Genomic DNA, 27,900 nt, shown 5'->3' with positions numbered 1-27,900 from the left:
CACATCCGAGCTTCTTCTTGTATCAGTGAAGGAACGAGAAGTCGAGGAGTGATGGATTTATTTCAACAAAGAGCATCGCGGACGGATTACGTCCCAGAAACTCTCAGGTTTGTGAAACTCTACTGTGAGCTTTGTCGAAGGTTAATGTTTGTGTGACTGTTGGAAAGTAAAAACAGGAACAAAGAGAAATGTCACTCAGTTAAGTTTATTGCAAAATGTAGCAACACTCTCGTTAGCTCATATGTGTATCTGTGATTCAGTGTTTCTCAGGCGCAGACTGAAACGCCAGTATTCCCACTTTAATCTGGACTTTTTTCCCACAGGGACAATTAAGTACATTTGTTTTTACAGTTTTAAGAATAAACGTTTATAAAGTGTCTCCTTTAATATATGCAAATAAAAACAATCTGTATTTTGAAGTGGTCTTAAGTCTTTACAGAGAGATGAGATGCAGACCCGACCTCCCATCGATGTCCCTGAACGATCACATGCTGATCTCCTCTCAAGCAACCACTGGTTTTGTCTCAACAGCATCAGCAGAGTCATAGCTACTGCTCCTCTTCCTCTTCCCACTCTCCTCCTCTCCGTGTCCTTCATGGTACCCGGCTGTCTGTCCTGCATCAGCCCTTTGGTGAGAGGAGCTGGTTTCCGGAAAGCTCTGTCCCGGCCCCAGCACCTGTCTGACAGTCACATTGAGCCTGGAGCTCTGGATGTACCTGGAGCACACCTTCCAGTCCTCCTCCAACACGGGTTCCAACACAGAGCCGTCCCGGGCGGAGCAGGCTGGGCTGCAGCGCTCCGTCTCCAGAGCTGCTCGTCCCTCCGGAGCTGGAAGGATGCGCGGGACGGCGTGGTAAAGCAGCCGGCTCTGTCCAGACATCACCATCATGTCCCCGCTGTGCATGAACATGGCAGTAGGAGGGTCCTGTCTGCGGGTTCCTCCAAGCAGGAAGATCGAAGACTGCCCGAAACTGCCAGGAGAAAAAAAAACAAGTATGGAATATCTGTCTGGAGTTATAGCTGCTTCATCTTTCTAAGTTTCCATCTCCCATTCCCTGCTCCGGAGATTCTCCTGACCTGGCTCTTCACACACGCTCCCGTCAGACAGGACGAAACGGGCGAAGCAACAAAGTCCTCTATGCGACACTATAACGGCAACATTTACATTCATATCAATGCTATGTGCAACAACATCAACAGAAGAGCAGACAACAGCAAACTGACAAACAGAAAACGTCATGCAGCTGTTTCGTTACATGTTCAGAGATCGTTGTGGTGCACTGATGCTCGTATATCGATCACAGAATAAACGTGAGCACTGCTAAATCTGCAGACATCGTCCTGCTGCCTTCTCACATCAGCTCACTCAGACTTAATGCGGGAAATATTCTACGGGTCTGACAGGAGAAACTCCCTAAAAGTCAGAGTGAAAAGTTTAGCTGCTGGCGTTCGTCCTGGAAATATCTCTTTATATTTTCAGAAGTTTTCTGCAGGTGTGATCGTACTTTTATTAGTTAAAAGAAGACCATTCCTTAACGAAAAAAAGTCATCTCTGAAATGATCATTCAGTAAAAACTGAAAAAAAAAAAAAAAAAAAAAAACAGATTAAAAAGACTGGATTACTGTTCCCCTCTCACCAGAATGACAGCAGGGGGCGGCTGTGGTCCAGTTCGGACTCATCCACGTGGATACCCAGAGAGGAATCAGACCTGTAGTAGTTGAGGATGCCAGCCTCCGCGTTGAATCCTGGGAAGCCACAAACAGCTGTGACATGTTGGGACAGTGAGTGGAGATCTTCAGGGAAAGGAGTGTGATGGTTGGCAGAGTAAGTCTGTGAATGAAACAACACAGATTATAAAAAAAACAACAACATCTGGACTGCAAGTTACATCAGTGTATACCAACAAGAGTTTGTTAGACACTGACGGTCACATTCAGGATATCTGTCCTCTGACATCACTCTCCGCTCTCTCTCTCCTTGATTTCTGACTCTATCGTCTGTCCCATCTCCAATTAAAACCCAGAAATAAACTTTAAAAAATTTTAATAAATGAGGTCATGAAATGTAATCATGACGTGCTTTAAGAGGAGCTTACCTTTGTATCCCAGTTATAATGATAGCCCAGAGTGACCCAGCGCAGCTTTTCTAGAAGAGTCTTTGGTTCTCTTTTTCCAGACGGAGAACTAGAAAGGGATCAAAAGGCGAGTTAAGGAAGGTTCATTCATGAATCATCCTTCATACTCGCAGATGAAGTCTCGCACAAAGACCTCTTAACTGGTCCAGGTTTTGGATCACATGGACCCAGTTTGACTTGTCCGAGGTTGTTGAGGAGCACAGGTGTTCTCACCTGAGGCCACGTAGACTCTTTCCCCAGATGTCCTGCGTTTCAGACGGAGACATGTGCATGTCCAGGTTGCAGACGTTGGGCTTCTGAGGGTAGGTCTTCAGACACTGTCTGACCCAGAAAGACTGGGAGCCCAGCAGGAACGGGTTACAGATAAACATGAATCCTAAACAACACAAAAGCATCTTAAGACACACTCAGAGAGGTGTTTTCTGTACTGTTTCATATTAACACTGTCACCAGACCAGAACTTTCAATGTTTAATTTATAATTGGTTGAAGCGTTTAATAAAACAATCTATTCAAGTTTCTTCAGGTCTCTTTCCATCTTTCTTGCAGATACCTGGGTACCCCTGCAGACCAAAGGCTCTCCAGTCCCTGACAGGACGAAGTCCAACCTGGGCACCCTCCACATCACTCACTGCAGACAGGTCCAGTTCGACTGGGACTATCTGTCAATCACACAGAAACACACCTACTAAAGAAAACATCCCCCTAAATGACACGAAGGTGACTCTTCTCAGCCCGGTTTGTCACGAGACCAGATATATTTATACTTCATGAACCTTGTAAAAAACAAACTATATTAATACCTGTTGAGATACCACAGCAACATAAATAGGATTCCCAGGCAACAAAACTCTTGCAAATGCAAATTCTAAATTGCACAAAAAATTGCAAACATGCCAACAACCATTCTTTGTTTTCCAAAGTGTTTTAATCATTTAAAAGTGTGACAACATAACTGTCAGCTATATCCCTTTATTGTGCAGCCTTTTGGCTTTGTAGACAAACCAGATTAAAATATTCCCTTATATATAATCTGTCTATGAGACAGAATAAAAGTCGTAAATCTCCCCCTGATTGTCAATAAAGATGGTAAAAATAAATAAATGAAGATAATAATAATAACACTTATATATCTCTCCTGGCTATGGCCGAAAGTGGGAACAGTTTTTTCTCTCATCGGAACATTTCCGGCACCTTGTCACTCGGTCCTCCTCTGGAGAAATCAACCACATCACTGAGATCCGGCGGAGGAGTTCTTCTCTTGTAGAACTTGAATATTTTTCTGAAAGCATCTTCTCCACTCTCCACCATGGCAGCCGCCATCTTGGCCATGACGTAACATGCATGTCATCTGACAAAACTCAAGCCGGTTCACTTCCGGGGAGTTATAAAAATAGTCTTTTCATTTTTTTTATTTTATTCATTGTACAATTTTTCAAGCTTATTTTAATTGAATACAAAAATGTTTACCAGTTTTTATAAAATGCACAATAAAGTAAAAATGAATATGAATAAATTATTATAAAGTTTAAAGTAATAATAATAAGTTTATAATAATAATAATAATAATAATAATAATAACAATAATAATAGGTACATTAAAAACTCTGAGAAGAAACAAATCTTTCCAACATGTCCTGGAGTGTTCGAGATTATTCAGGATATATTCCCGATTTTTTTTATTATTCAGGATAGATTCGGAATAGACTTATTTCATTTAAGGGATTTTAAACTTCAATTCAAAACCAGAAAATAAATCAAATAAAATTTGGAAGAAGTAGCTCAGTCAGCGGAGATTTGGGTTGGGACTTGGGTCGATGTGAGCAAAGTCCTGAAATTGGGAAATTAGTCAAGTTGCTAAAGAGGTGGCACCATGCCAGTTCTCTACAGTTGCACTGCTGAGGTGCCTCTGAGCAAGTCACCAAACCACTGACTGCTCGGGCGGTTCTCACGCTGATCTATCCATCAGTGTATGTTCACAGGATCAGGTTTGTGCAAGCGTGAGTATTTCATCCTGTCTGTGTGTAACATGACCATAGACTGTAAAACATGACTTAATAAAATAAAAGTGATTTTACACTTATGGGACTAATAATATGATATCTTCTCTTCTTCAATTAAAGTGTTGCACACAAGACTACAGAGTTACGTAAATCCTTGTGTGTATTAGCAACTTAGTGATTCGTTAGTTATTTATCTTTTTTTTAAAAAAAAATCTGTATAAATTAAAATACCACCATTTAAAACAAAACAAAACTAGTGAATGAAGTATTTATCTAATACCAGAAGAGGGCAGTAAAGCGCAGAACGGAAGAAGCTGCCACATCAGAGGAATAGAAGAAGAAGTTTGCTTTACGGAACTACGTCATAGGTCAGAGTGACGCACAGCAAGCGAAACATGGCGGCGCAAACGAAGAAAGTGTTCGAGATTTTCGTGTCTAAAGTACCATGGACCGTGGCCAGCAGTAAGTTTATTAAACGTGTTATGTTTAGGGGAAGGGCAGTGTGTGTCTGAAGCCTCGGGCTTATTGTTTTTATTTTATTTTATTCTTCTTCACTGTGAGGAGTGAGAACCTCTGCATGAGGAGACCACATGATGTGATGACATTGAAAAACTCATTAGCTTTTCTTTCTGCAGATCCTTTAGATAACCTTTGTTCATAGAGGTGCACGCAAGGCTGTTACACTACAAGGCTGTTTTACAATAATGTTGTAAGATGTCACCTGATCTTATTTGTATTTTCAAATTTATTTGCATTGGAATAAAAATGTATGGGACAAAATATGCAATAACATGTCCATCCTTATATGTATTGTGTACATGATAGTGTTCAGTTATACAGACCTACATCTTGAAGTTACTGGCTCTTTTTAACTATTTTTTGATGCATATATTTTTTTATATAATTTAATTTTGCACCGTGTGATTTTCTTCTGCTTTGCTGCTGTAACACTGCATATATCTCTGTTTGCGAGATGTATAAAGGATTATCTGAATAATGCTGGAGCGCTGCTGGTAGTTCACACATGACATTGACTCACAGTGTGTTGTCCCTTTTTTGTTTTTGTTTTTCAGAGGAGATGAAGGACTACTTTGGACAGTTTGGCCAAGTTAAGAGGTGTCTGCTACCCATTGTAAGTTGTCAAACTGTTCAGTCCTTTAATCTGTTCTTAGTTTTGCTTTAGTTGGTTGCATTTAGTGTACAACCCAACTGATGCATTGTGGATTGTGTAATGTTTATTCATTGATAAAACTGGGCTGTTTCCTTTTTTATTCTACTGCAAGAAATGCAAGACTTTATTTTTCCCAGGAGGATGGTAATTATAAAAGAAATCTTAAAGTATGATCAGACTATAAAGTACCGTTCTCTAGATATTGTGCTATCAACGAAGAATCTTTATCCCGATTATTGATGACAGTTTTCCATTAGCTCTACATTCATCCACAACTTTAAGGATATTGTATTATGTCCTGCAGTGTGTGTAAAAAAAATCCACGTTTTTGTTTGTGTCCCACCAGGATAAGGAATCAGGCTTCCATCGAGGGTTCTGCTGGGTTGGTTTCTCATCAGAAGATGGATTAAACAACGCACTGCAGAAAGACCCGCACATACTGGAGGGAAACAAGGTAAAAAAAAAAAAAAGATCTGCATCCCCAGGCAAGGTCTTGTGGTTGTGTATTATTATTTTAGTTTAGGTTATGTCTTTCACTTCTTCATATTTCTGAAAGTCATAGTTGGCTCTAAGTTTGTGAAATATGAAGATCAGCTGATCGTGACATGCTGCTAACACAGTTCCTCTGATGTGAACACACTCAGAGAAACTCTGGTTTCTCCTTACTGAGTTGATAACCAGCTTCCACAGACCTCTAAAAGATACGCTGAGTATGTTGAGTAGTATATCTCCCCACAGAGTATGTTCCTGCCCAGTGTGTTTCACATCACTCCGATATGAAGCTCATGTCAGGAGGACATGAGCTTTAGTTTTACCTTCTGTTTGAAGATTATCAGTGTGAAACAGAAAGAGTTGAACTTTGTTTGCAAACAGCAGATCCTCGGGAAGCTTCTTCTGGTCACGCACTCTTCAGGGAATTTTCTCTGTTGCCGTCACGTCGTCGTTTATGATTTACCTGTAAAACTACACAAACTCGACCCTTTCCATGATCAGATTACTGAATGCTCCTTAACATTAGTATCTCCTTTTTGGTCTTTTTTAACTCCTTACTTGTAATCTGTTATTTCTACGTCAACATGTCTTAATTTATGTTTCGGTCTCATATGTACAAGTTGCTCTGCACCAATTGCAACAAGAGGGATTAATAAAGTTGTCTGAATTGAATTGGAGCCCCCTACTGCTTTGCTTGTCGACTCTCGTCCTGTCCTATTTGTTAAAATGTAAATACAGTCATTTGTGTCATGCTCACTTTTGTATGTTGACACATACTTACCTTTTATGTAATGTGTTCTTAACATGACAAAGTTTCCAAACACATGGATCACGACCTGAAACTGATCTCTTTTGTCGTCTTCTTTTTTTATTTTTTATAGCTGCTGGTCCAGAAGAACAGACGTCCATTCATGGAGCAGAAGACAAACAAAGACAGTGAAAGTGAACTTGACTGACAGACTTTAAAGCAACAACATTAAAGATGTTCTGTTGAAATTCTCAGACCCAGTCTGCACAAACTGCATCACATGTGACGTGTTTCTTATGCTGTTTGGGCCCAAAGGAAACATTTCGACCAGAACACAATGATGAGTGTTTAATTTTTCGTTCTGTAGTCTCTGGTCGGGTCCCTCCCTGAGTTTTCCTGCACATTTCGGGAGTTTCGGCTAAAGCATTTTTGTCTTTGTGCTGAATGGGATGTCTTTATTATTTATTGTTGGTGATGTGCGCTGTGCTTCCTGTAACAATCTTGTCACAGTCTGTCAACAATACAAAACATGTTTAAGCTTTCTTGTAAAGTCAATTAAACATCACTCATTGTTTGGCAATAAAAAACATGTTTAATTCTAATGCGTGTTTTTTTTTTGTGTGCTTATCAAATAAAGTATTTCACGGTAGGGTTTTATACCTTTACTTGAGCGCGTCCTTTCTACCTGTTGAAACCAAACTAAGAAGAGACAGTGGAAAACTTTTGGTATCCGGGGGGCAATAAACTCCTGTGGTTAAACAGTGTCGCTCTAAAAACGTTCCCTCAGCTCTTTTTATTTCTGACCTTATCAGGTTGGCTGTTGAGAATTTTATTGGAACAAATGTTTAATGAAGCATTTTCTATAAGTCACTCAAGTATCACTCTTTAAGGTTTGTTTGACTCACAGGATATGTTTGGATGACGTGGTTAAAATGAACAGATGATTCATTTTTTAAAGAGTCAAGCTGTCACTCTTAAGTGTATTTTTCTCTGACCTGGTGATTAATCTCGTTAGCCACTGAATTTTCAGAACTTTTAAAATCAAAAATTGGTGCAAATATAAGGATTGTGTATGAATGTTATTCATACTCCATGCCTTAAGCAGACTATTAATTGATTTTATAATTTATTTTCCTTTTTTCCACCTTTTGCCAGTGTGTACTCTGGCTGTTAAATATTTAAATGGCTCAATCAGATTGAAGAAAATCAGGATTTTAAAGCAATTGACTTATTTTAACACTTGTATTCTTGTATCTTAAGTCTCAGTTTGCTTTTGATACCTTTGCTTGAGTAACGATTGAAACACTCAAAAGCAGGTAAACGGAATAATATTTACTGATTTATTAACCTGCTTTTAAATTCAATTTGTTTTAGAAAATGATTTTTAATTCGTCACTTTCTCTTTAAGTGTCGCATGTGAAAGACGTCACCTTGGTCGATAGAGTTGTAGTTTTTACACTTTACTTAAACAGCGATGTTCACAGTGTGTACGTTGCTGTATTAATGCACAAGTATGGACTGTATTTATGAACAACGTGAAGTATATCATCTTACATCAAATTAGCTCTCCACTGTGTGCGCAAACTCCGATTCGTCATCGCCTCGCTCACCTGTGGTACTACATGGACCAGAATGCATCGCGTTCACGTGTCGTAACGTTCCTGCCGGAGAGGTCAAAACAAACCCGGTGATTGAAAGACAGCCAGCGCGTGAGGAAGGAGACCACAGGTAAGACAAATACCTGTCTCACATGAAGGACTCTATCGGTCAGTCGCTGTTTAAACGTGACTCTTTAGTTTGTTTCTTTTTCACATAACGTCACAAAACGTAGCTCGTCTTTACGTAACACACGTGCTCTCTGCTCAAGTGATTTGAAGGGAACAGCGACACAGAGCCGTGACGCACACACCTGCTGGATGAGCTTTAACATCTGGACACAGCTCCAAACTTAAACCTGAACTTAAACCACTCAGCAGCCCTCACGTGACGTCATCTCCCTCACTTCCTGTCCTCATTTTGACAGAGACCCGCTGCACTGGGTGACAGCAAAACTCCCTTTGAAATGGCTTACTGATGAGAATGACTTACACCAGCTCAATAAGGTGGATGCCGAATTCAAAAGTGGGTTCGTTTGATGTTCGAAACGTGTCACATGAATTTATCAGCACAAACAGTGACACGTCTAAATGTGACATTTTCAAATGTCAAATGGTAAAGCAGTTCGACTAAATGGGCATTTCACCAATTACCTAGGACGTAGTTTTAAAAAAAATATATTTCATATGTAGCTTTCTCATCAATCTGAACTTGACAGATGCGTTGTGATAATTGCAGGATTGTTGTGTTTTAATATGAAACAGGTATGAAACAGGTGGAACAAACTGGAGGTGTAAAGTTTTTTTAAAAAGATATTGACATTTACCAGGCGAGGAGAAAAGTTGCACTGGTGATGACAGTTTCTGTTTCAGTACCCTGAAACGCATATTGATCTTTAGTCACGACATGTTTTCACTTTGTCTTAAGTCATTGAAACATACAATAAAAAGCCTGACATAAGCGTCTGTGTTTTGCTTTGCACTAAAACACCAGCTCAAATCCCTTTATACTGTATGTGTGAATGTAAAAATCTGACCTGTCTTATTCTAGTCTTCAGCTGCAGATAACCCATTGTTACAGATGGAAAACCTGCATGCTGCTCTGCACCTGAACACAACACGAACCCCACAGGTCAAGAGAGAGAATTCAAACCATGAGTCGTATCTCTCCTCTAGTTCAATACTGACTGTATAACATGTTCTCGCTGTATTTAAGCGTGCAGAGTCAAACACTTTACAGGCATGCTTTCTGACTGATGCTCAAGTTTTGAGTTTGAATTGACAACATTTGTTTTTGCTGAGTTTGCAGGAGTGTGCCCTCTGCTGGTACCTGTAAAGATAACCGTTAACGTCACTTAGGAAGTTCTCTAGTTATAAGTTTCCTTTCCTGTTTGCAATCAAGCGGCAGCCTCCAGTGTTGAAAAATGAGGCTCACACAGAAGTGCAAAATCCTGTAGTAGTGCGTCTGCTCGAGTCACATGCACACCCGATTTTAAAAACGCCAGCTTATAGTACAAATTAAGACATTTGCAGCCTGGTTGCAAAATCAAAATGGGTCTGATTAGCTCATGATGCGATCGGCACACACTATAAAGGGGGGGGGGATTTGATTAGATTTTTATGAAGCATTAGAGTTTTTCTCAATAAGGCGGGCAGCTGATTTGATTGACAGGTGGGCGTGGTGTAACAGTTTGTGAAGAGGCGATAACCCGCCTCAGCTCCAGCTCTCAGTGAGGCTGAGACAGCCCGTCCAGCACGGAGACCTCCATGACCTCCGTCATGCTGTGATAACTCTCTCTTCATGTCTCTCTCTCAGCAGCCCTGATGGCTGGTCGACTCCTGAAAGTCTCCTCTCTGGCCACAGCAGTGTTGGCCTCCTCTGGGTTTTACCTCTACAACAAACAGCTGGACCTCAATGACCTCAGCGTGATTCGCTTCGGAAGAGCCGCCGCCACTGTGAGTTTATGGCACATCCCCTCCGTCTGCAGGTGGTCTCACCTGCTTTCATACACGGACGACTCTGAGTTCACTTATTCAGAGCACCATGAGAACCTCAGCTGCACAGCTCAGCTCTTTCCTCGCAGCGGATCTCATCAGAACTCGTCACTTCACTTCCTTACATGTCTCTGCTCTTTTTGTCTGCAGACGGCGGTCATCAGCTACGACTACCTGACAGCTTTCAAACATGTGGAGAACAACACGGAGGAGTACTGGGCACTCAAGTCAAAGGTACAACAACACTCCAGTAGTGGAAAACCCCTCGCACTGCTTACAAAGGCATTGTCTTTGGTCGCTTCATAAAACTGCCCGTGTACAGGAGGGAAAATGTTTGAGTAGGAAGAATGAACGTTTAGTAGTTAACTCACACATGACTTGCTTGAGCTCGAGATGTGGAGACAAAGTCCAAACAGCTAAGTGTGTCTTTATCATTTCATGGCTGCCAGCTATGGATATTTTTATTGTGTAAATAGCAAACACGCTTTTTTCAAATGTTAAGTGCTGAAGTGGTTACACAGTTAATTTTGAACAGGTTTTGTTGTAGAAATAAAGTTCAGATTGTGAGGTGCATGCAGCCTTTTCCAGTGTTAATCCGTCTGTGGGCTCGACTCCCGATGTGTAACAATATGAAAAGACTGAAGGGAGCTGAGAAGGTTTTCTTTCTTGGCTGGACTGTTCTTGATTTTTAGTTTAAATCTTGTGGACATAATATGCAGTCAGAAAAGTTAAAACTGCATTGATGTGTTATCTGGTGATTCTCAACTCCAAACCAACCCGACGTACCAACAAGCGTCAACAATCCTGCGAGCTGTGCTGAGGGACTTTTATGATCCTAGTTTCCACGTGTTGAACTCATCGTTTAAGAACAGAACAAGGCGTGCTTTGAGGGGTGGGGAGGACGCCACTGGTGGCAAGTTAAAACCTCCTTCATGGTGTTGTGGAGTAAACAGATCCAGATGTTATTGTTCTCCTGATCTGTCTCAAATAGTCTGACCTCATCCGACCATGTTTGTAAACCTGGATCCTGACTGTGTGTTTTCACATAGAATACGAGGCTTCAGTAGACATGAGCAGATGATCAGCCTGTGTCTCGTCTCAGCATGCATTTTATTCAGTTAAATCCAGCAAAGACGCCACCAACGGATGAAGGTAATAAGAGTGAATGCGGTGTGAGGTGCAGTGAGCGATGAGTGCTGGCGCTGGTTAAAAGGCCACAGCTCAGTCAGGTCCACTCAGGAGACGGCTGCTGAAAGGTCAGAGACCAGCTACTCTGACAAAGAGTGCAGCCAGAGCTCCGCCGCAGCAACACAGCTGCACTGAACCTTGAAGAGCATAGTTCAGCATGGCTGGCCCTGCGTGTGTGTGTGTGTGACATGCACCTACACATACTCGCACACCTGCACAGACGCACACACACACACACAGACCCCAGGTTCAGCCCCTCGGGCCTCGCTGGTCAAGCCTGGCTGCCCCTGCTGATTAGAATGAATGCTTGCTGCTGATTTAATACGGCGCGCCTCCTCATTATGATGAAGTCATAGAGGTGAGCAGACAGCACAGTGGCTCCATCATGTTTAGGGTCTTTATGCTGCTTATTGTGGTGCGGGCGGAGGACAGGAAGGAGACGGAACAGGAAGGACAAACACTTTTTGGAAACGAGTGTAAGCTTGTGTTTGTGTGTTTGTTGGAGGTTCTGAGTGTGTGCATGAGAGAGAGAGAGGTATCTCAACTGTGGTTGTATCTGAGCCGTGTGTATGAGACAACTAAAACACAAACACTGAACCAAGGGGCCGCCTCCACTCTTGAGAAAAATGAAGCCAATGTGGACGGGCAGAATCCTGCGGCTGGTTGAGTGTCCACTCGAGGCTTTGAACACCAGAAGTTACATGTCTTACAAAGACGTGTTACCCTCAGTGAGGAGCACAGGTGAGATGATTGACAGGTGGGTGTGATGTCACAGATGTAAACCAATATGACTGGATTGATTCACCAGTCAAACAGCATCATTGTATTCCATCATCAGTTCTCTTTGACCAGCAGAGGGCGCTGTGTAGATTAGCGTCATCACTCTCCAGTGTGTCTCGTACACGCACACCTCCTCTCTCTTTGAGTCGTCATTAATCTGTGTATCTTCTCCACCAGTTTGTGATGACTGCATTCGAGAGATCTACGTATAAATGTGTTTATCTGAATCTTTCTTTACAGGCCGAAATAGATTGACGAGATATTGAAATATATCCTTACTAATCTTTTATCTCTTACTAATATCGATGTATCAGAGGAAAAAATCCAATTTCCATCATCACCTAGTATATCATCACTGTGTTTGTTTATTCTCTTGATATAAAACACACAGAAATAGATAATATTATCAGTCTCTAGGTGTATTTGAATATGTGGTAAAATAATCGTATTAATTGTTTAATTCTATTCTCAATTCAAAATGATGTTCTTAGTGTTTGTGTACGGAGGGAAACTTATAAAAGGATGTGTCAGTGTTTGACTCATCAGCAACAGTCTATAAGACAACATTTTTTTAAACCTCCTTTTTTGGGGGGAAACATGTTTGAGCAGTATAAAAGAAGATATTAGTAGTTTATTGTGTCGTTGCTTCACTCTGAGTAAACACAAATTCATATCTTGTGAGACTTTTCTATCAGATGGAGATTTCATGTCGGCGCCCACTGACCTACAACTGTGTGTTTGTTTCTCATCACGAGGGCCACATTTGACTGCACACTGAATGAGCTCTTGTTTCTGCATCTCATCTTATCTGTGCGAGCAGCCGCGCTGCTTTCAGCCTCTCGTCAAGAGTTTCACTCAAAAGCCACTTAAGCAGCCAGCTTTCCAGGCTCATCAAAGGCTGCCCTGAGTGAACCGAGGGGCCATTCACAGCCAATTAGAGTCTCACACAGCGAGCATGGGAGCACTCTCAAGTCTGCCAAATGAGTGGAGGAACATGCCCTGCAATGAGAGAACAGACGGACGCCTTTTTGTCCTCTGCAGCTCACTAAGTTCTGCTGTGATTTCTCTCGACCTCGGGAACACGCCGGGGCTCCACACTACATTAAACTCCCATGAAAAGTGGAGCAGACTCTTGATAACCACAGAGGTTGCATGGTTGGCATCTTCTGTTTTTTTTTTGTTTTGTTTTTTTTAAAGCGGAGCTCTCCAGCTTTACATGTGTGTTTTCTCTTCAACCAGAGCTCGTCTTAAGAAAACAGCCATGTCTGTGTACGCTTCAAAATGTGTTGGCTGAAAAATAAAGGGAACCAATCAATCAGAGATCCCAAACTGCTTTGAGTTTAGGATGTACTTCTGCTCTTGTGGTCTGTAAGCATCATCAGAAGGTGTCTTCCATCTTGACTACTCCGGCTCAGGTGCAGAGGCTCAGCTGTTATGTATGTACAGCTTCCCTGTTGGCCGAGGACAGTAGACTACATGCTGTTTATGGATGCTAGCTCGTTTCAGGCATAGATAGAGGGCGAGATGGAGAGCAGCCTGTGTTCTTACTAATGTTTTATTCAGAGCGTGGGGGGAAATCGACTCCCATCAGAACAGATTCATTCGAAGGACATTTTTTACCAGTAGCCAGTTTGCTGCTGGCCTTGTCTTCAGTGCACCATCCCAACCTACCTGTGGGTGAAGGATCCTGGATCCTCAGGTGTGTGAATTGTGTGTGTATTGTTCCTGGAGCAGAAGGACATTCAACATGTCCCTTCTTCAGTGCAGATGAGAGTACGGGCGCTTTGGATTGTAAAATTCCCAGTAAAGGAGGAAGCTTGCTTGATCAGACATGTAATTTATCACTTTCACTTTTTCTTTCCCCCTCTGGATAATCTTTATCCTGCATCAGTCGGGGCCCTGCCATTATGTGACAGACTAGAGAATATATAGTGAACCAGGAAAAGGTTTGAATGGAGAATCTGTGTTGTGACACCAAGAATGAAAATCAAATCAAATCAAATGGTGAAACTCTGACAGACTGACACCCCTGGTTTGAAGCTGCGATGCCTTCGAGCTGTGAGCAGACGGCAAAGACTTCACATCCATCAGCACACTGACAGTAACAGTGGCTCACAGTGCTGTTGGGCTGCAACTGTATGAATTTCAGTCTCATGATATCAGTTTGTCTTAAAAGTATTGACTTGTATGTGAAGTTTGTCTATTGTCAGAGATAGATGGTTGAAACTTTTAACAAAGAAGTAGAAGGGAGCCAATCGAGTCCTGGCCCTGGATGAACTGAAGGTCCCTTATCTTCTTTCTTCTATTGGCCTATCTCTCACCTCAGCTCACACTGTGGCCTGTAAAATCAGATACCGCTCTTTGGTTCACTCAAACCTTTTCTCAGGTCTGTCCACATCCAGTCAGCCGAGCTGAAACACAGTCATGTCCATCCTGTGACAAACCCAGAGGGACGATAAGTCCTCAGTATTCAGGGTCGGTGAGACAAACTGGATCACCACTTCCTCACAAGAGCCTGGAAAAAAAATACTCTCCAACAAATGGAGCCAGTTGAGGCAGAAGCCTTTTTCACACATGCACAAAACTCCCAAATATCTCTCTGTGTGAATCCAAACCGCAGCTTTTTCCAACTTTATTTACAGATTTATTTATTTTTTCTGCCAGAACCCTTTTCAATTCACGCAAGAAGTCCAGGTTGGCTGATATGTGAGGACAGAGGGTTCCTTTAGGACATTTATATCCTGCCTGACCTTTGAGTATGTGTTGAAGCTTTTATTTATTTATTTGAAGATTTATTTTGGAGCTTTTTCTGCCTTTACTTTTAGAGGTAGAACAGTGGATAGAGTTGGAAATCAGGGAGAGAGTCGGGGATGACATGTGGGAAAGGAGCCACAGGTTGGATTCAAACCTGGGCCGCCCACATGGAGGACTAGAGGCACCGTACATGGGGCGCACGCTGACCATGTCCCTACCTGCCCCCTTTAAAAGACGTCATACTCGCTTCTCTTTGCAGCATGTTCCTCTGGTTTTGTTGATACTTTAAATTCTGTCAAATTACTCTGAACATCTTAATAGCATCGTAGTGCCGACCTCTGCTGCTTCGTCGGCCATCTTGAAACGCTTTCTTTTATGATGTCCTGCTTCCTCAGATACCAACCCCTCATGTCGTTCAGGGGAGACTTCCTTCAGTGAGGAAGACGTGTGAAAGAGCAACTCATGAAGCTTTCAGGGGCAAGCTGTCCTAAAAAAAAGTCTAGAAATTTCCAGGCGGGTTTCATGTGTAAAAATGTCTTCATTAGATAAATCTCTACTGTGATTCTCCACCTCTGTTAAGCACGCGGTCTTGTAATCTTTTAAGCATCAATGAAACATACTTCACTCAATTAAAAAAAACTTTATTAGATAGATAGATGGATAGATAGATACTTTATTGATCCCGAGGGAAATTCAAGTTATTAGTCTCCGGGGGGAATTCAAAGGCACACAGAGCAGTGAATGAACAGCTCTACTACAGACAGACGTCAGAGAGTTAATAAAACAGATCAGATCCTTATAGTAACAGGCGTCTTCGGTGATCTCCCAGTCATTCATCTTCAAACCAGAAGAGCTGTGGAGATGAAGCATCTTCCACCAAGACTGCAGTTTTTCATCTCCTCAAAGTCCAACCATGCAGTTCTCTGAATCTGCTGTGTGCACGGTCACCCTGCAACCCTTCTGCAAAGAAGATCCCACTGTGTCCTCTGTTCTATGAAATATAACTTGATGTTTGTTATTACATTGAAAATGAGTCCTTAGGTCTATCTCCCTTTCCTTCGGCCTACGTGCTGTCTCTCCTGATGCCCTCTTCAGTCCCTCGCTGATAGACGACAGGATGAGAGGAATGAAAAGGCACATCAGTAGAAACCCAGAGGAGAGCAACAGAGGAGCAGAGAGTGCTGGCTGATGGAGCCAGCTCCTGATCTGCCGACTGATTGTGCAGTTGGAAACACCTCTCCTCCACTCCCTTCTTTCTCCCCCCCCACCCTCTCAGGGAGTTCAGGTTTTTCTCCGCTATCAGCATCTCATTACAAGCCCTGCCAACACATGATTTGGAAATTAAATGTAGCTTGCTTAACTCATTTGAATAATACATGAGGGCCCTGGCTGAGGCCTGTATATACTGAGAGGGCTGTTGGAGGATATATAGGCGTCTCAATGTAGAGAGACTCTGAAACATGCTGTCAAACTTTGTCAACGTGCCTCCAATAAGGATGTACACAGGATTAATTTAATTATCTCTAAACATCTGAAGAGGCTGGCTAGTTCTGTCTGCCACTGCTCAAGACTCAACCTGTCCCTTTCTACATAAAGAAGCATCTTTTTTTTTTTTTAATCATAATTGTCATGTTGAAATTGTTAAAAAGTTTGGATCCATTTTGTGGAGAACAAACTACTCAAACAAAGATTTGGCTTTCCACACATTATTATCGTCTTATACTTTCAATCCTGGAGGAGGAAAAAAACATTTATTGTGGTGAGATTTAAAAACAACAATAGAACAGACTGAGTCAAATAATGAAGTGGAGTTAGAGGGTTTCTATTCGGGAGAGAAAGTCTAAAGGTGTAAAGTTGAATGTGCAGGAATCATGGAGGAGATGGATAAAAGATAAAACAACAAAACACTGAAAGATTATTTCTTGTATTGGTTAAAAGACAACGTGTCCTTGCACAGTTTGGGACCAGACAGGATTTTAAAGTGAGGTTACAAATGCAAAACAAAGCTTTTGATTTAAGGTGCAGCATGAACACAATCTGCACAATCCTAAAGAAGAGTGTGGTCCGCTGAGAAGGAGTTTTAGTTGGTGTGCAGTTTGCACACGTTTATGCTAACAGTCAGATTTGGTTTTCTTTGAGTTCGAAGCAAATCTGCTCCCCCTTCTGCAAAGCTTAAAGCCCAAACCAGTCATGTCAGAACCTAAATGTACGAATGGTCATTTTCATAGTTGATCCGTTGCAGCTTTAAGAAGCATCCCTAATCATGGGTGTCTTTTCATTTGTCAAATACAGCAGATTTATCAAAATGTGATGCTGTTGGTACCTCTCCATCATTCTCGTCCTCGACCTTACAGTATGTACGGAGGCTGAACTGGGACTTCTTTCCAGCATGTCACACCCGTAGATGGTGAATATTAATGGGCGGAGCCTGAGTCAGGTCAACCCTCTAGTTTGGGAAAAGGTTCAGGAGGCTCCTAAGGACAGGCTGAGAGCTGGAGCTTGAAGAACCGTGACATCTGAAAGATGTGTGTGTCTCTGTTCGAACCTGACCAACTACATCTCTCTCTCTCTCTCTCTCTCTCTCTCTCTCTCTCTCGTTGAATACATTTATTAAAAGCCCTTAAACCAAATGTTTAGAGAGTGAGATAGTGTTTTTGTTGCAGAGCTGTGAATCAATGAAAGGTGTGAAGTGTGTGTTGATCTACAGTTTATGTAAGGTGTGATGAGCGTCTTTAGAGTATCCTCTAAATGTTTACGACTCACTGAAGGTTAGATCAAACTTACTGTTCCTAAAGTGAAATCACTTTAATCTGACAGACTTGCCCTCCTGAGGTCGGACGGATCACTCCACAGCATTCCCATCACACACGTTCATGTTCTGCAGCATCCTGGATCCCGTTGTTGAAAACCCCAGTTCAGCACTGATAATGCTCTGATTAACTTCAGTCTAACCTCCGGTGTTTTGGGCAAAGGCTGCGACGGCGTACAAAGAGATGGAGTGTCTGATTGTGTGATTGAATTGAAAGCTAGCGTCATAAGGAGATGAGACGTGAGATGAGCTACTCCACGAGTCACGAGGTTATTTTAGGGGACAGGATGAAAACAGGAGGAGGAGGGAGGTGGAGATGATGAAATGGTGACAGCGAGGACAAACAGATACTGATGTCTAATGATCGCCTCGCTTCCTCAGCTGCATTATAAAAAGGCAGGAGCTCACAGCTGATGTGGGGAGGCAGCCATTTTGAAGGTTTCTTTTCACAGCTGAGATGAAAGAGTTGAACAAAGCGCTGATTCACTCGGCACATCTGCATAGTTTCCTGCAAATTCTCTTCCAACTTCACCCCGAAGGTTATGAAGAGGTTTTTCTGCAACCATTAAAAGTGATTTAGTTTGAGGTTTCATAGTTGTGTGTGTGTGTGTGTGTGTGTGTAGGGGGGGTGTTGTCATTAAACGATGAAGAACAACATTAAGAAACGCTTCACCCAAAGTGCAAGACATAAAGGCAGCATTGGCAATAACAAAGAAAACACATATTTGTGCTGTGGACGCACCGATCTCTCAGTATCCGCTGAACTGTAAATCCTTTTTGATGGTTCTCAATCTTTTTCTGTCATGCTCACCCATTCAGGAAGGAAAAATAACATTAAAGGGGACATGTGAAAAAAACCCTGGTGCAGTGTTTTTGAACATTTATTTGGTGTGAAATCCATCCAGTCCTTTGTGGTCTGCATAAGTCTTCAAACCCAGAGAGAAATGCTCTGTTTCTCTTTTCCTGTCACAAGTTGGATTGCGGCGTCCCCTCCCCCGGTACCTCCACCCATCGACTCCAACTCCAGCCGAGAGCAAGTACGTGCACAGCTCCGACATTTGTATTCTCGCTGGTGAAGGAGTGATGTCGACCTGGACCTCACATGCTCAGACAGATCAGAGTGAAATGTAAGGACTGTTCCACAGGCCACACGATAACAATAAACACTCAATATAGTAATAATAGAATATAATTTAAAATATGTTTAAATGTACAAAATAATACAATAAAATAGAGAATAGAATACTGTAAACAGTGTAAAGTGAAGGGTCCAGTAAAATAGTAATTTTTAATAAAAAAAAAAAGCATCATTGAATGTAGAAAATACAGAATAATGTAAACTGTGTCAAAGTGGGGCTCATTGCATTTAAAGTGTTGACTAAAAAGGAAAAATTTAACGTTCAACAAAGATCTCAAACAATAATTTCACTATAATGTTTGTACAAACACGTAAAAAAAAGCTATTGTCCGTCTCCCTCCACAAAGCATCACATTTAAACTCCTCCTCCCCCAAACTGTCTGATCCAGGTCGACACTTCCTCCCGTCCTCTCCGCTCCGCTCTGATCTGACTTCAGTCTCTGACCTCTCTGACGTCCTCTCCTCTCGAGCCGTGCTCGTGTTGTACTCACTCTCTGATGAACGTCCCTTTGGGTAAAAGCCTTTCATAAATGAACAGTTGAATGGTATTTTACGCTAAACATCTTTCACTGCATTTACGAAAGCATCGTGCATCATTATACAAGAAGAAATGTGATTAATGTTGAACTGTGCCTCCATCGTCCGCCACTTCTATGACTCACTAATCGAGCAGTTTGAAAACGTCAGATGCTTTAATGCCATGCATGTACGTGTTTCTCAGTTTACAGGTGAGACTTCTTTTATTGTGTGCATTTTTGTTTGCACGTTTTTGAGCTGCTAAAAATGTCTCGTGAGCGTCTGACGTCTTCTTCGTCTTCGCTGACGTCTCTCATTGTTTTTATGAACTTGTAGTAACAAGTGAAGTCCACAATTGGACATACTTTTTTTTTTGGACAGCATGCAGTTATCTTTTCCCCCCAGCAGATGTCAGCGTACACCACCTCCCTCTGTGTACGAGCGCTGCTGTTCTCCCACTGGAGAGAACTGGGGAGGAGGGCACTCGGCGTAGATAAGTGCCCACCACCAGCAGCACTCCTCAGGCTCCGGCTCTCTTGAGGGACACGCTATGTAAATACCGGGGTGGGGCTAGATAACCGCTGACCTTGGCGTGCTCGTCGTGACAGCAGCTTATCGGCCAAACAAGTCTGAGGTGGGAAAATCCTTTGAGGGGAAGGGAGAGGAGGGAACGTTTAACATTTGCTTCCCATCTGCCTGCTGTAGTTAGATCATGGCTGACAAGCTGATCTCCAGCAGCAGCATAAACGCTCCATTTCTCCGTTACTGCTGCTCTCTCTGAGCCACCCGAGGGGCAGAGGAGTCAAACAGCAGCTGGCACGCCGCCTCAGAGCTTTAGATTTGAACATTTTTCAAGTAGCAGCCACTCAAACATGATGTGTCATAAATAAAAAAAAACAGAGAGCCGCTTTTATTTTCTTGCCTGTAGCGTTTCTTTCCCTCAGGATTTTTGGAGCTACCAGGAGAGAGAGAGAGAGAGAGAGAGAGAGAGAGAGAGAGAGAGAGAGAGAGCGCTGTGTGCTTTTATAAGATACTGCAACAAGTAGAAATAAGTGCAAAGATCATCAGTGAGGAACTTTAATCTCTAACTGCTTGTCGTTTGGTCGGCCATGAGAGGACTGTCTGTGGTTTTGCATGTCAGGGCCGTTGCTTTTATACTCGTATGGACAGTGTGCCTCTGTCTTGTTTTGTTGGACAACAGTGAAGCCAAAATACCTCCAAGCTCTGGCTGCTGTAATATTGTGCTGGTGACATAATTTGGAGCCAGCACACGTGCAGAAAGGAGCCGTCAGGTGGTTCGGTGGAAGAGCGTCGACCCCTCAGGTTAAAGTCCACAGCAGAGCAGAGTCCAGTTTCCATGACGATAAAATTAGTTTTACTTTCTCTCACTTTTTATCCTCTCTGCTAATCAGGATGCGAAGGCAGCAAGAATATATATATATATATATATATATATATATATATATATATATATATATATACTTCACTCGCAGCGGCTGTTGTTTCGTCCATCTTAATATTCAGCCTATGATCAGGACCGTAGCATACAAGCTGCTAACTGTAAGCCACGGCAGGATAATTACGATTCTCCCCTTCCGATAATCTTAAGGACGCTCCGATCATCATAAGATAATCTTATAAGATCATCCTGCCGTGTGTGGTGTGTTCAGACCGTTCTCGTCTGGTGGGAAGAATGTCGGGACCGCTCCGATCTCAAATCGGGGATATTCAACATGTTGGATTGTTTTGGCCCGATCTCTCATCATGTGTGGTGTTTCCCCCCCCGAGGTGAAAACGAGCACAAGCCTGTTGACTGTGACGCGTAGCCAATCAGAAAGCGAGGAAACACCGGTAGCAAAACAACAACTACTCACCTCCATATCATCATGTAGCAAGTACAGCTCATGCTCCCGTAGTCGCCACTCCTTTGACAGATAAAAACACAGCACAAACATTTGTTTGTTGACTCTGGACTCACGTTTGATCTCGAGAGGTTTTGCGAGATTTCCCGTCTGATCGGGGGACGTTCGCGAGTGAAATCGTTTCGTGTGTGGTGTGTTGATGTTGCCGTGTGGCCGCACACCACACACTGTACGACCGAAACTGTAAAACCTCTGATTATTTATCGCCGTGTGTGTGGTCTCTAAAGTTTGGGAAGTCGGCCGACAATTTTAAAATCCTGCCGTGTGAACCAGCCTTTAGCTTAGCATCAAGCACCAGACGTGCCCTTGTAAAAGATGTGTCCCTGTTTTTAATGTACGTTTGCTGTAAATGTAAAGTAGCCATCTTGAGCGTGGTGTGCTGATCCTCCTGAGTGTCCAGCCGCCTGTGACAGAGTGTGTCTGCTGTTCGTCTGCCACTGAGCCACAATTACTGAAGCATCACAATAAAATGCAGAGCATGAAATTAACTGTGGCTGTCCCCCCCCCCCCCCCCCCCCCAACACCACCTCCTCCTCCTTCACCAGTACCTCCTCCACCTCTCGTTCTTCCAGCCCTTCATTTTTTTCTCTTGACATTGACTCCCATATGTTTTTCCTCTTCCTCTCGTATCACACAGACAGACTGTGCAGCGTCACAGCAGCACGGCGAGGGCTTACGTCTACACTCGGCTTTACTAGATAACAAACAGCTTGTTATTTCTCCCACCTTGTTGTATTCCTGCTGCCCTGCGTTCAAATAAATGACATTTTTAATATGCGGCGCGGCAAGCGGAGCCTCAGTCTGTTTAGCTACTATACATCCTGTATCAGTGCATTAAATAGTGGAGGATTTCTTGCTAACTCCACTGGCTGCGCCGCTATAATACTCGCAGACGAGTCCTATTGACTACACAGGCATAAATCTGCACACATCCACACACAGCGCCCCCCCCTCCCCCCACCCCACCCCACCCCTTTGACAGGCAGCTAGATGAGCCTCAGTGAGCTGAGTAACGAGCTAATCATGAGCATCCCAATAATAAATAGGCCTTGTTCATAGTCCACTAATCCCAGTCATTTAGCCCCAGTGTGGCAGCAGAAATCAATTACTCCAGCTGGTTTCCCAGCGCAGGACGCTGCTCTGTGCTGCCCAGCTGCACACCACGCACGCCGCACCTTTGACTCCGGCTGCACAACAAGACATCATTATCTTTCTTTTTCCCTGTATTTTAATTGTCTAATGATTCAAGGCAAAATAGGTGCATAAACACGTCAGCTCCAGTTCTAAGTATTGTTTTGAGCTCCTTATTCAGAGCTGAATCTGAACACACGACGCTCACTTTATGAGTCTCTGTAAAGTCATTAGGCTTCCTTCATCAAATAGATCAATAGCCTGTGTTTTAAACGATATGACACACTTTATTGTCCCTCACTGTCCTTGTGTTGACATGTTTAAATGGGTGTGTAAAAATGCACACACTAGAGGCCGTGTTCTTGCTATGTGTAGTTCAACAGAGCTGAAGAGCGGAGAACAACATACTGACCAACAGACAACATAACGCAGCCGTTTAATGACACTATGCAGCGTGCAGCAGTAACAGTAAACGTCTCTCCGCCTCCTGTTGGCTGGAGCTGAATTCTCCGGATAACATCCTGCTGCTTTCTCACATCGGCCCACTCGGACTTGTTGTGGGAAAAAGAACCACTCGAGGTCAGGCAGAGAGCAGCTTCTCCGGGAAACATCAGGAGAACAGCAATACTCAAGTTTATCATCTGGTTTCAGACAATTTTTTTTGTTCTGTTGTGTCATACTAAATCAATTCACTTAATGAGACCAATAATTTATATCAAAACTGATCGTAAGATTCTGAAAGATATGCGCATCTGCGTCTGAAGAACTTTTAGTTTTGATCCTCGTCTGATGTCCTGATTTGTTCACACAAACCCATCAAGCTTTCTGGTTATTAATGAGACGTTTTAGAAATAAACGGCTGCAGGATAAATAAACGTGTTGTTACACTAAAAGCATTTCAAGGTTCCTCCATTTCTGATTTCCATAACTCCTTAAATCCTTTTCTATCACTGGCTGCCTCATTGCTTTCTTACTGTTTCTCCTGTCCTTCTCTTCATTCGATCACATGCATTACACCCCACCCTTTACCACACGCACACACACACACACACACACACACACACACACACACACATACACACACACCTCTGGCCTTTTATTTACTGGCGCTGCTAACAGTGTGAGGAGGATGTGTGCAGGGAGAGATACCTCGAGGCGTTCAGCACCGAGCTCTCGTGTCTCACTGTTGTACCACACATTAACCCCTGCGTCTAATGCTCTGACGGCCCATTTGATTGGTCGGCGCGGAGTGTGGAGATGGTGGGCTGTGGCCGGCGTCAGCCTATCGCAGAGCAGCAAGCACCTCAGGCTTGACAGCGAGCAGCATTGCCATGGCGATGTCATCGTCTCGCTGTGAGAGCCCGCCTCCGTGGGACAAAGCCGTCTGATTACTGCGAGAGGAGAGACGAGCGATGAAGAGTCAGATGATTAGACCAGGACGAAGACTTTCACTCTGATCAGCTCACACGCGTGACTTCAGGTGATCTGCCGCTTCAGGGCCGAGGCCGGCGTTTAAAGAAAATCAGATGAGGAGAGATTCTGTGAAAAATCAGTGACATCATTATTGATAAGGTCATGTTTTCTCTCTTTGATGTAAAGTATTTTAAAGACCTAAACAAGCCTTTTCACTGCATGCAAAACAAACCAAAAAAAAAAAGCTTTGAGACTCCAAAGAAGTGTCCTCAAAAAGCCTAAAAGAAGACCTCCTGCTGGGAGTGGGAGGATTGTTGTTTCCATAATCCGTTTTAAAAAGACTAAGTGTAAGCTGGAGCCTCTTTTTTTTTATTTACAAAGAAAACGAAGGTTCTGTCTTTGTGCTCATTGTGCTCTCCTGTTTTTATTTCATACACGCTCAGCTCACAGTACAAAGAGCAGCAGCATGCTAATTCACCTTGTTTTTATTTATAAGGACGCATCATTGAAGTTAATTTGTGATTCTTGGATTCTTGGACAGTAAAATGCTAAATGTCCCATTTCTTTATTTTTCTGACTAGTTAGAAATGGGACAGATCTTATATCGTTTTTATTTATTACAATTCTCATGAACTTACAACCCTGAAACCCCACTGCGTGGAGTAATCTGATGAATCACCACAGACACAAATAAACCTGTTTTTCTTCTTCTTTTTTTTAAGCCGATCTGTCAATAAAAAGAAGAAATGCTGAATGTAGTGAAAGAATCAGAAGAGACCCAAACGATAAATGAATAAAAGATAACGATCAGAGCTGAGGTCGAGGGTGAAGATCAACATTTCTATTAAAAAAAAAATCAAAATTATAAATAAGAAAACACTTCAGTTCATTCACAACCGAAAATAATTAAACTGAGAAACAATGAGAACAATATTTTTTGAAAGTCGTGTTAAAACAAACTCAAACTGACTTTTCTCTTTCACTCATTTTATTTTCGCTAAAGGTTTGAAGTGTTGTTTTTTACACACCTTTTCTTTTCTTAACACTTATGTCCTTATTTTATAAATAATCCTTTAGAAAAATTTAGTGTAAATCTTTAAAAGGTGAGTTCGATAGTAAGGATTGAAACCTTACCTTAAATTCTGTAAATAATAACTAACTGTGTGTTTTGAATAAATCACTTGGTTCTTCTGTCTGTGTCTGAAAGTTTAAAGTTTCCTTCTCTGTAAAGTCTGACGGGAGTTGAGTGTGTGGGAACATTTGGAAGCAGGAAGTCTCATCTGGTAATCTCTGGTGTGTTGTTTCTGTCATTGCTTTGTCATAACGGCCCAGATGACACTCATGTCAAACGCTCCTGAGGGAACATTACTCCAGATACTCTGTCTGTCTGTCTGTGTGTGAGTGTGTGTGTGTGTGTTCTTGGTGTGTGTGTGTGTGTGTGTGCACGGGGGGGTTACGGAGGTTAAGGGGAGCTAATTTCACGCCTTTTTATTTGTGCTGCTCTCAGGAGAGAAGCTCTCTATAAGCATTATCACCTCCAGCTGGTTCAAATGAGACAGACGGGACGGGACGGGACCCTCCCCCACCCCAACACACACACACACACACACACACACACACACACACACACACACTTTCAACCTGACTATATATACATATAGACAATCATATGTCTAAGGTGTGTGTGTGTTTTTCGTGTAAAAATTCGAACAACACGTGTAAATAGGAAACAACCAACAATAAAAACAAGAATGAAAGGCGTTAACAGGACTCTGGATGTTCGATTCATCGCTGTTAACAATTGAAGTGATTAAACATTTATAAACTGTCAATCTGTTAAGAATCGCCGCGGCGGTCACGTGTAATACCATTTCACACCAGAAGAGGGTGTCCGTCGACTTTACAACTCAACAACTACATAAACTTCTGTTAGAGGAAAAAGGAAAGTGAAGAGGTCAGTTTGTTCTATGAAACATAAACGGAGAGGAAGAGGAGCATTTTAAAGCTCATGGATTATTGATGATTCATTAATATCTGATTGATAACATGCTCAACTGTTGATGGAAGAAAAATGACTTTGCAGCCCGAGTCCGGACTGTTGGCCACCACACTGACTGTATGACGAAAAAAGTCATTTTGATGTGAGAAATGAAAAAGGCAGCAGCTTTATTGAATCGCGCCACAAAAACATGAAGATGAAAAAGCTGATCTGGTCTCTTTACCTCCTTCCTAATGCTGCTAAAGCTGCTCACACGGTGCTAGTGCACATTATGCAAGAGAGCATCATTTCATTACTAACAAAATGTCTCATCAGCCATACAGACCCTCCATCTTTGTTTCACATTGTTTGTCTCATGCCCTCCACACACGACATCTGTGCACTTCTTCTTCAAGTTAAAATGACCGTCTCAGTTTGTTTTCTTCTTCTTTAGTTCACGACTTGAGACGTCTTCCCCTTTCCTGACTGCGTTTTCACTTTCCTCTCTCTTCACCGTTTCCTGCAGGTGCATCGTCGGTCGGCGGAGCGTCTTCGAGACTTGTGCTGTGCAAACCGGGGGACTTTCATCAAGGTGGGCCAGCACCTGGGGGCTCTGGACTACCTGCTTCCAGAGGAGTACACGTCCACCCTGAAGGTGCTGCACAGCCGAGCTCCTCAGAGCAGCATGGAGGAGATCCAGCAGGTCATCAGAGAAGACCTCGGCAAGGAGGTGAGTCAGATTAGACCGCCTCACAGATAATGAAATCAGCATGTTTGATAAATGACATCATGTCTTCTGTAGAAGTCTCATAAAATCAATTCCTTTCACTGTGCTGCTTGTCCTGTTCGGGGTTGCGGGGGCTTGGAGAGGGCGAGAGGCGGGGTAAACCCTCGACCTCAGTCAGTCATGGAGGCCTTCTGTTGCAAAGAGAGGCGATGCTTTTACTCATGGGAGGTCGATTTTTCAAAGTGTTAAACTTCTTCCCCACAAATAAATTACAGCTAGCTGTTTTAATATCCAGATGTGTGAAAAATCATCACTTAAGAACTTTATTTGGGGAGTCTGCAGAAAAAACGGTCAGCTCCTTCAGGACTTAACTTGATCGCTTTAATCTTACCGTTAAAAATCCAAACCCTGAAGATAACGCACCGTATGCTGTTAATGTCACTTTTCTTTCTGTTTTCTTTGAGTCTTGTAGCTCTGTGTTTCTTTGTGTTCATAGTTTGTTTGTTTCATTTAGATTCTGTTTTAATGGCAGGCTCAGATTTGATTCTTCTCTCTCTCTCTCTCTCTCTCTCTCTCTCTCTCTCTCTCTCTCTCTCTGAAGGTGAGTGTGTACCTGTCTCTGCTTCAGTGCTTTGCAAAGGGAGCAAAGGGGAAAAAAGGGCTAATGAAGCAGAAGTGGATATGTCTGACATTCTGTCCTCGTTACATTTCATAAGCGGGCGGTAGTGTTGATGCGGCTGTTAGTGCAGAGCGCAGAGTTTGCTCTCAGACTGGTTGTTATGAAGCCTTTTAGAGCCGCTGCGGGTGAGGCAATCGTTCTGTTCTTCTCAGATACAGAACATTGGTCCTCTCGCCCTATTACTATCTCCCCAGAGTGTGTGTGTGTGTGTGTGTGTGTGTGTGTGTGAAGGCTTTACTCTCTTCAGTACAGCAGCAGGTCCAGGAACAGTCAGCATATTGCTCCTCATGTAAAACATGCAGTTTAGGTCAATGGGTCATAAATTTACATTTCATAGATTAGGCCTCAAAGTTAGAGTTGGGTGACACGCTGAAATCCATAAATCTGCAGTTCCCTGAGTGTCCACTTGAGGCTGCTTCCAAAAGAGCTGAAAGTCATAAAATCTCCACCAAGCGGCAGCCTCTGGTCTTGAAAAGTGAAGCCAGTTGCAGAAGTCCTGCAGTTCCCAAAAATCCATAAATGAACATGTTCATAGTCTGGTACAAAAAAGGAAATAGGTCCGATTAGTTATCGTCATCCTGGGAACGCAGCACTGTATGAGAGCGGCTCCATTTTGATTTTTTAAAGAACTGATGTTATTCATAGTTAGGGGCGGAGCCGACTTGATTGACAGGTGAATGCGGCGGTGTATCAGTTCGTCAGAAGGCTTAAACCCCGCCTCAGCTCC

At 42.7% G+C, this 27,900-nt stretch overlaps 3 protein-coding genes across 3 annotated transcripts in view; 2 read left to right on the top strand and 1 right to left on the bottom strand.

Moving 5' to 3' along the window:
- Window positions 1-189: 189 nt before the first annotated feature.
- Window positions 190-3,509, bottom strand: alkbh1 (alkB homolog 1, histone H2A dioxygenase). Its single transcript, XM_079369110.1, has 6 exons — window positions 3,329-3,509; window positions 2,688-2,796; window positions 2,349-2,511; window positions 2,097-2,184; window positions 1,638-1,831; window positions 190-971 (listed from the first exon to the last, which is right to left on the bottom strand). The coding sequence occupies exons 1-6, from the start codon at window positions 3,464-3,466 to the stop codon at window positions 503-505; spliced, it is 1,161 nt and encodes a 386-aa protein (XP_079225236.1). The 5' UTR covers window positions 3,467-3,509; the 3' UTR covers window positions 190-502.
- Window positions 3,510-4,463: 954 nt separating this feature from the next.
- Window positions 4,464-7,449, top strand: slirp (SRA stem-loop interacting RNA binding protein). The gene is made up of 4 exons (XM_079370076.1): window positions 4,464-4,599; window positions 5,211-5,269; window positions 5,655-5,762; window positions 6,682-7,449. The coding sequence occupies exons 1-4, from the start codon at window positions 4,533-4,535 to the stop codon at window positions 6,754-6,756; spliced, it is 309 nt and encodes a 102-aa protein (XP_079226202.1). The 5' UTR covers window positions 4,464-4,532; the 3' UTR covers window positions 6,757-7,449.
- A 1,118-nt stretch (window positions 7,450-8,567) lies between these two features.
- adck1 (aarF domain containing kinase 1) overlaps window positions 8,568-27,900 on the top strand; it is a 57,939-nt gene continuing 38,606 nt past the window's right edge. Inside the window, 4 exon segments of the mRNA XM_079369987.1 lie at window positions 8,568-8,669; window positions 9,963-10,099; window positions 10,289-10,372; window positions 26,294-26,497. Coding sequence (XP_079226113.1) covers window positions 9,968-10,099; window positions 10,289-10,372; window positions 26,294-26,497 — 420 coding nt within the window. The 5' untranslated portion in view covers window positions 8,568-8,669; window positions 9,963-9,967.

This window comes from Symphodus melops (genome assembly GCF_947650265.1).
Source record: "Symphodus melops genome assembly, chromosome: 19".
NCBI lineage: Eukaryota > Metazoa > Chordata > Actinopteri > Labriformes > Labridae > Symphodus > Symphodus melops.
Note: the sequence above shows the minus strand (reverse complement) of the source record. Positions and strands in the feature narration are given on the sequence as shown.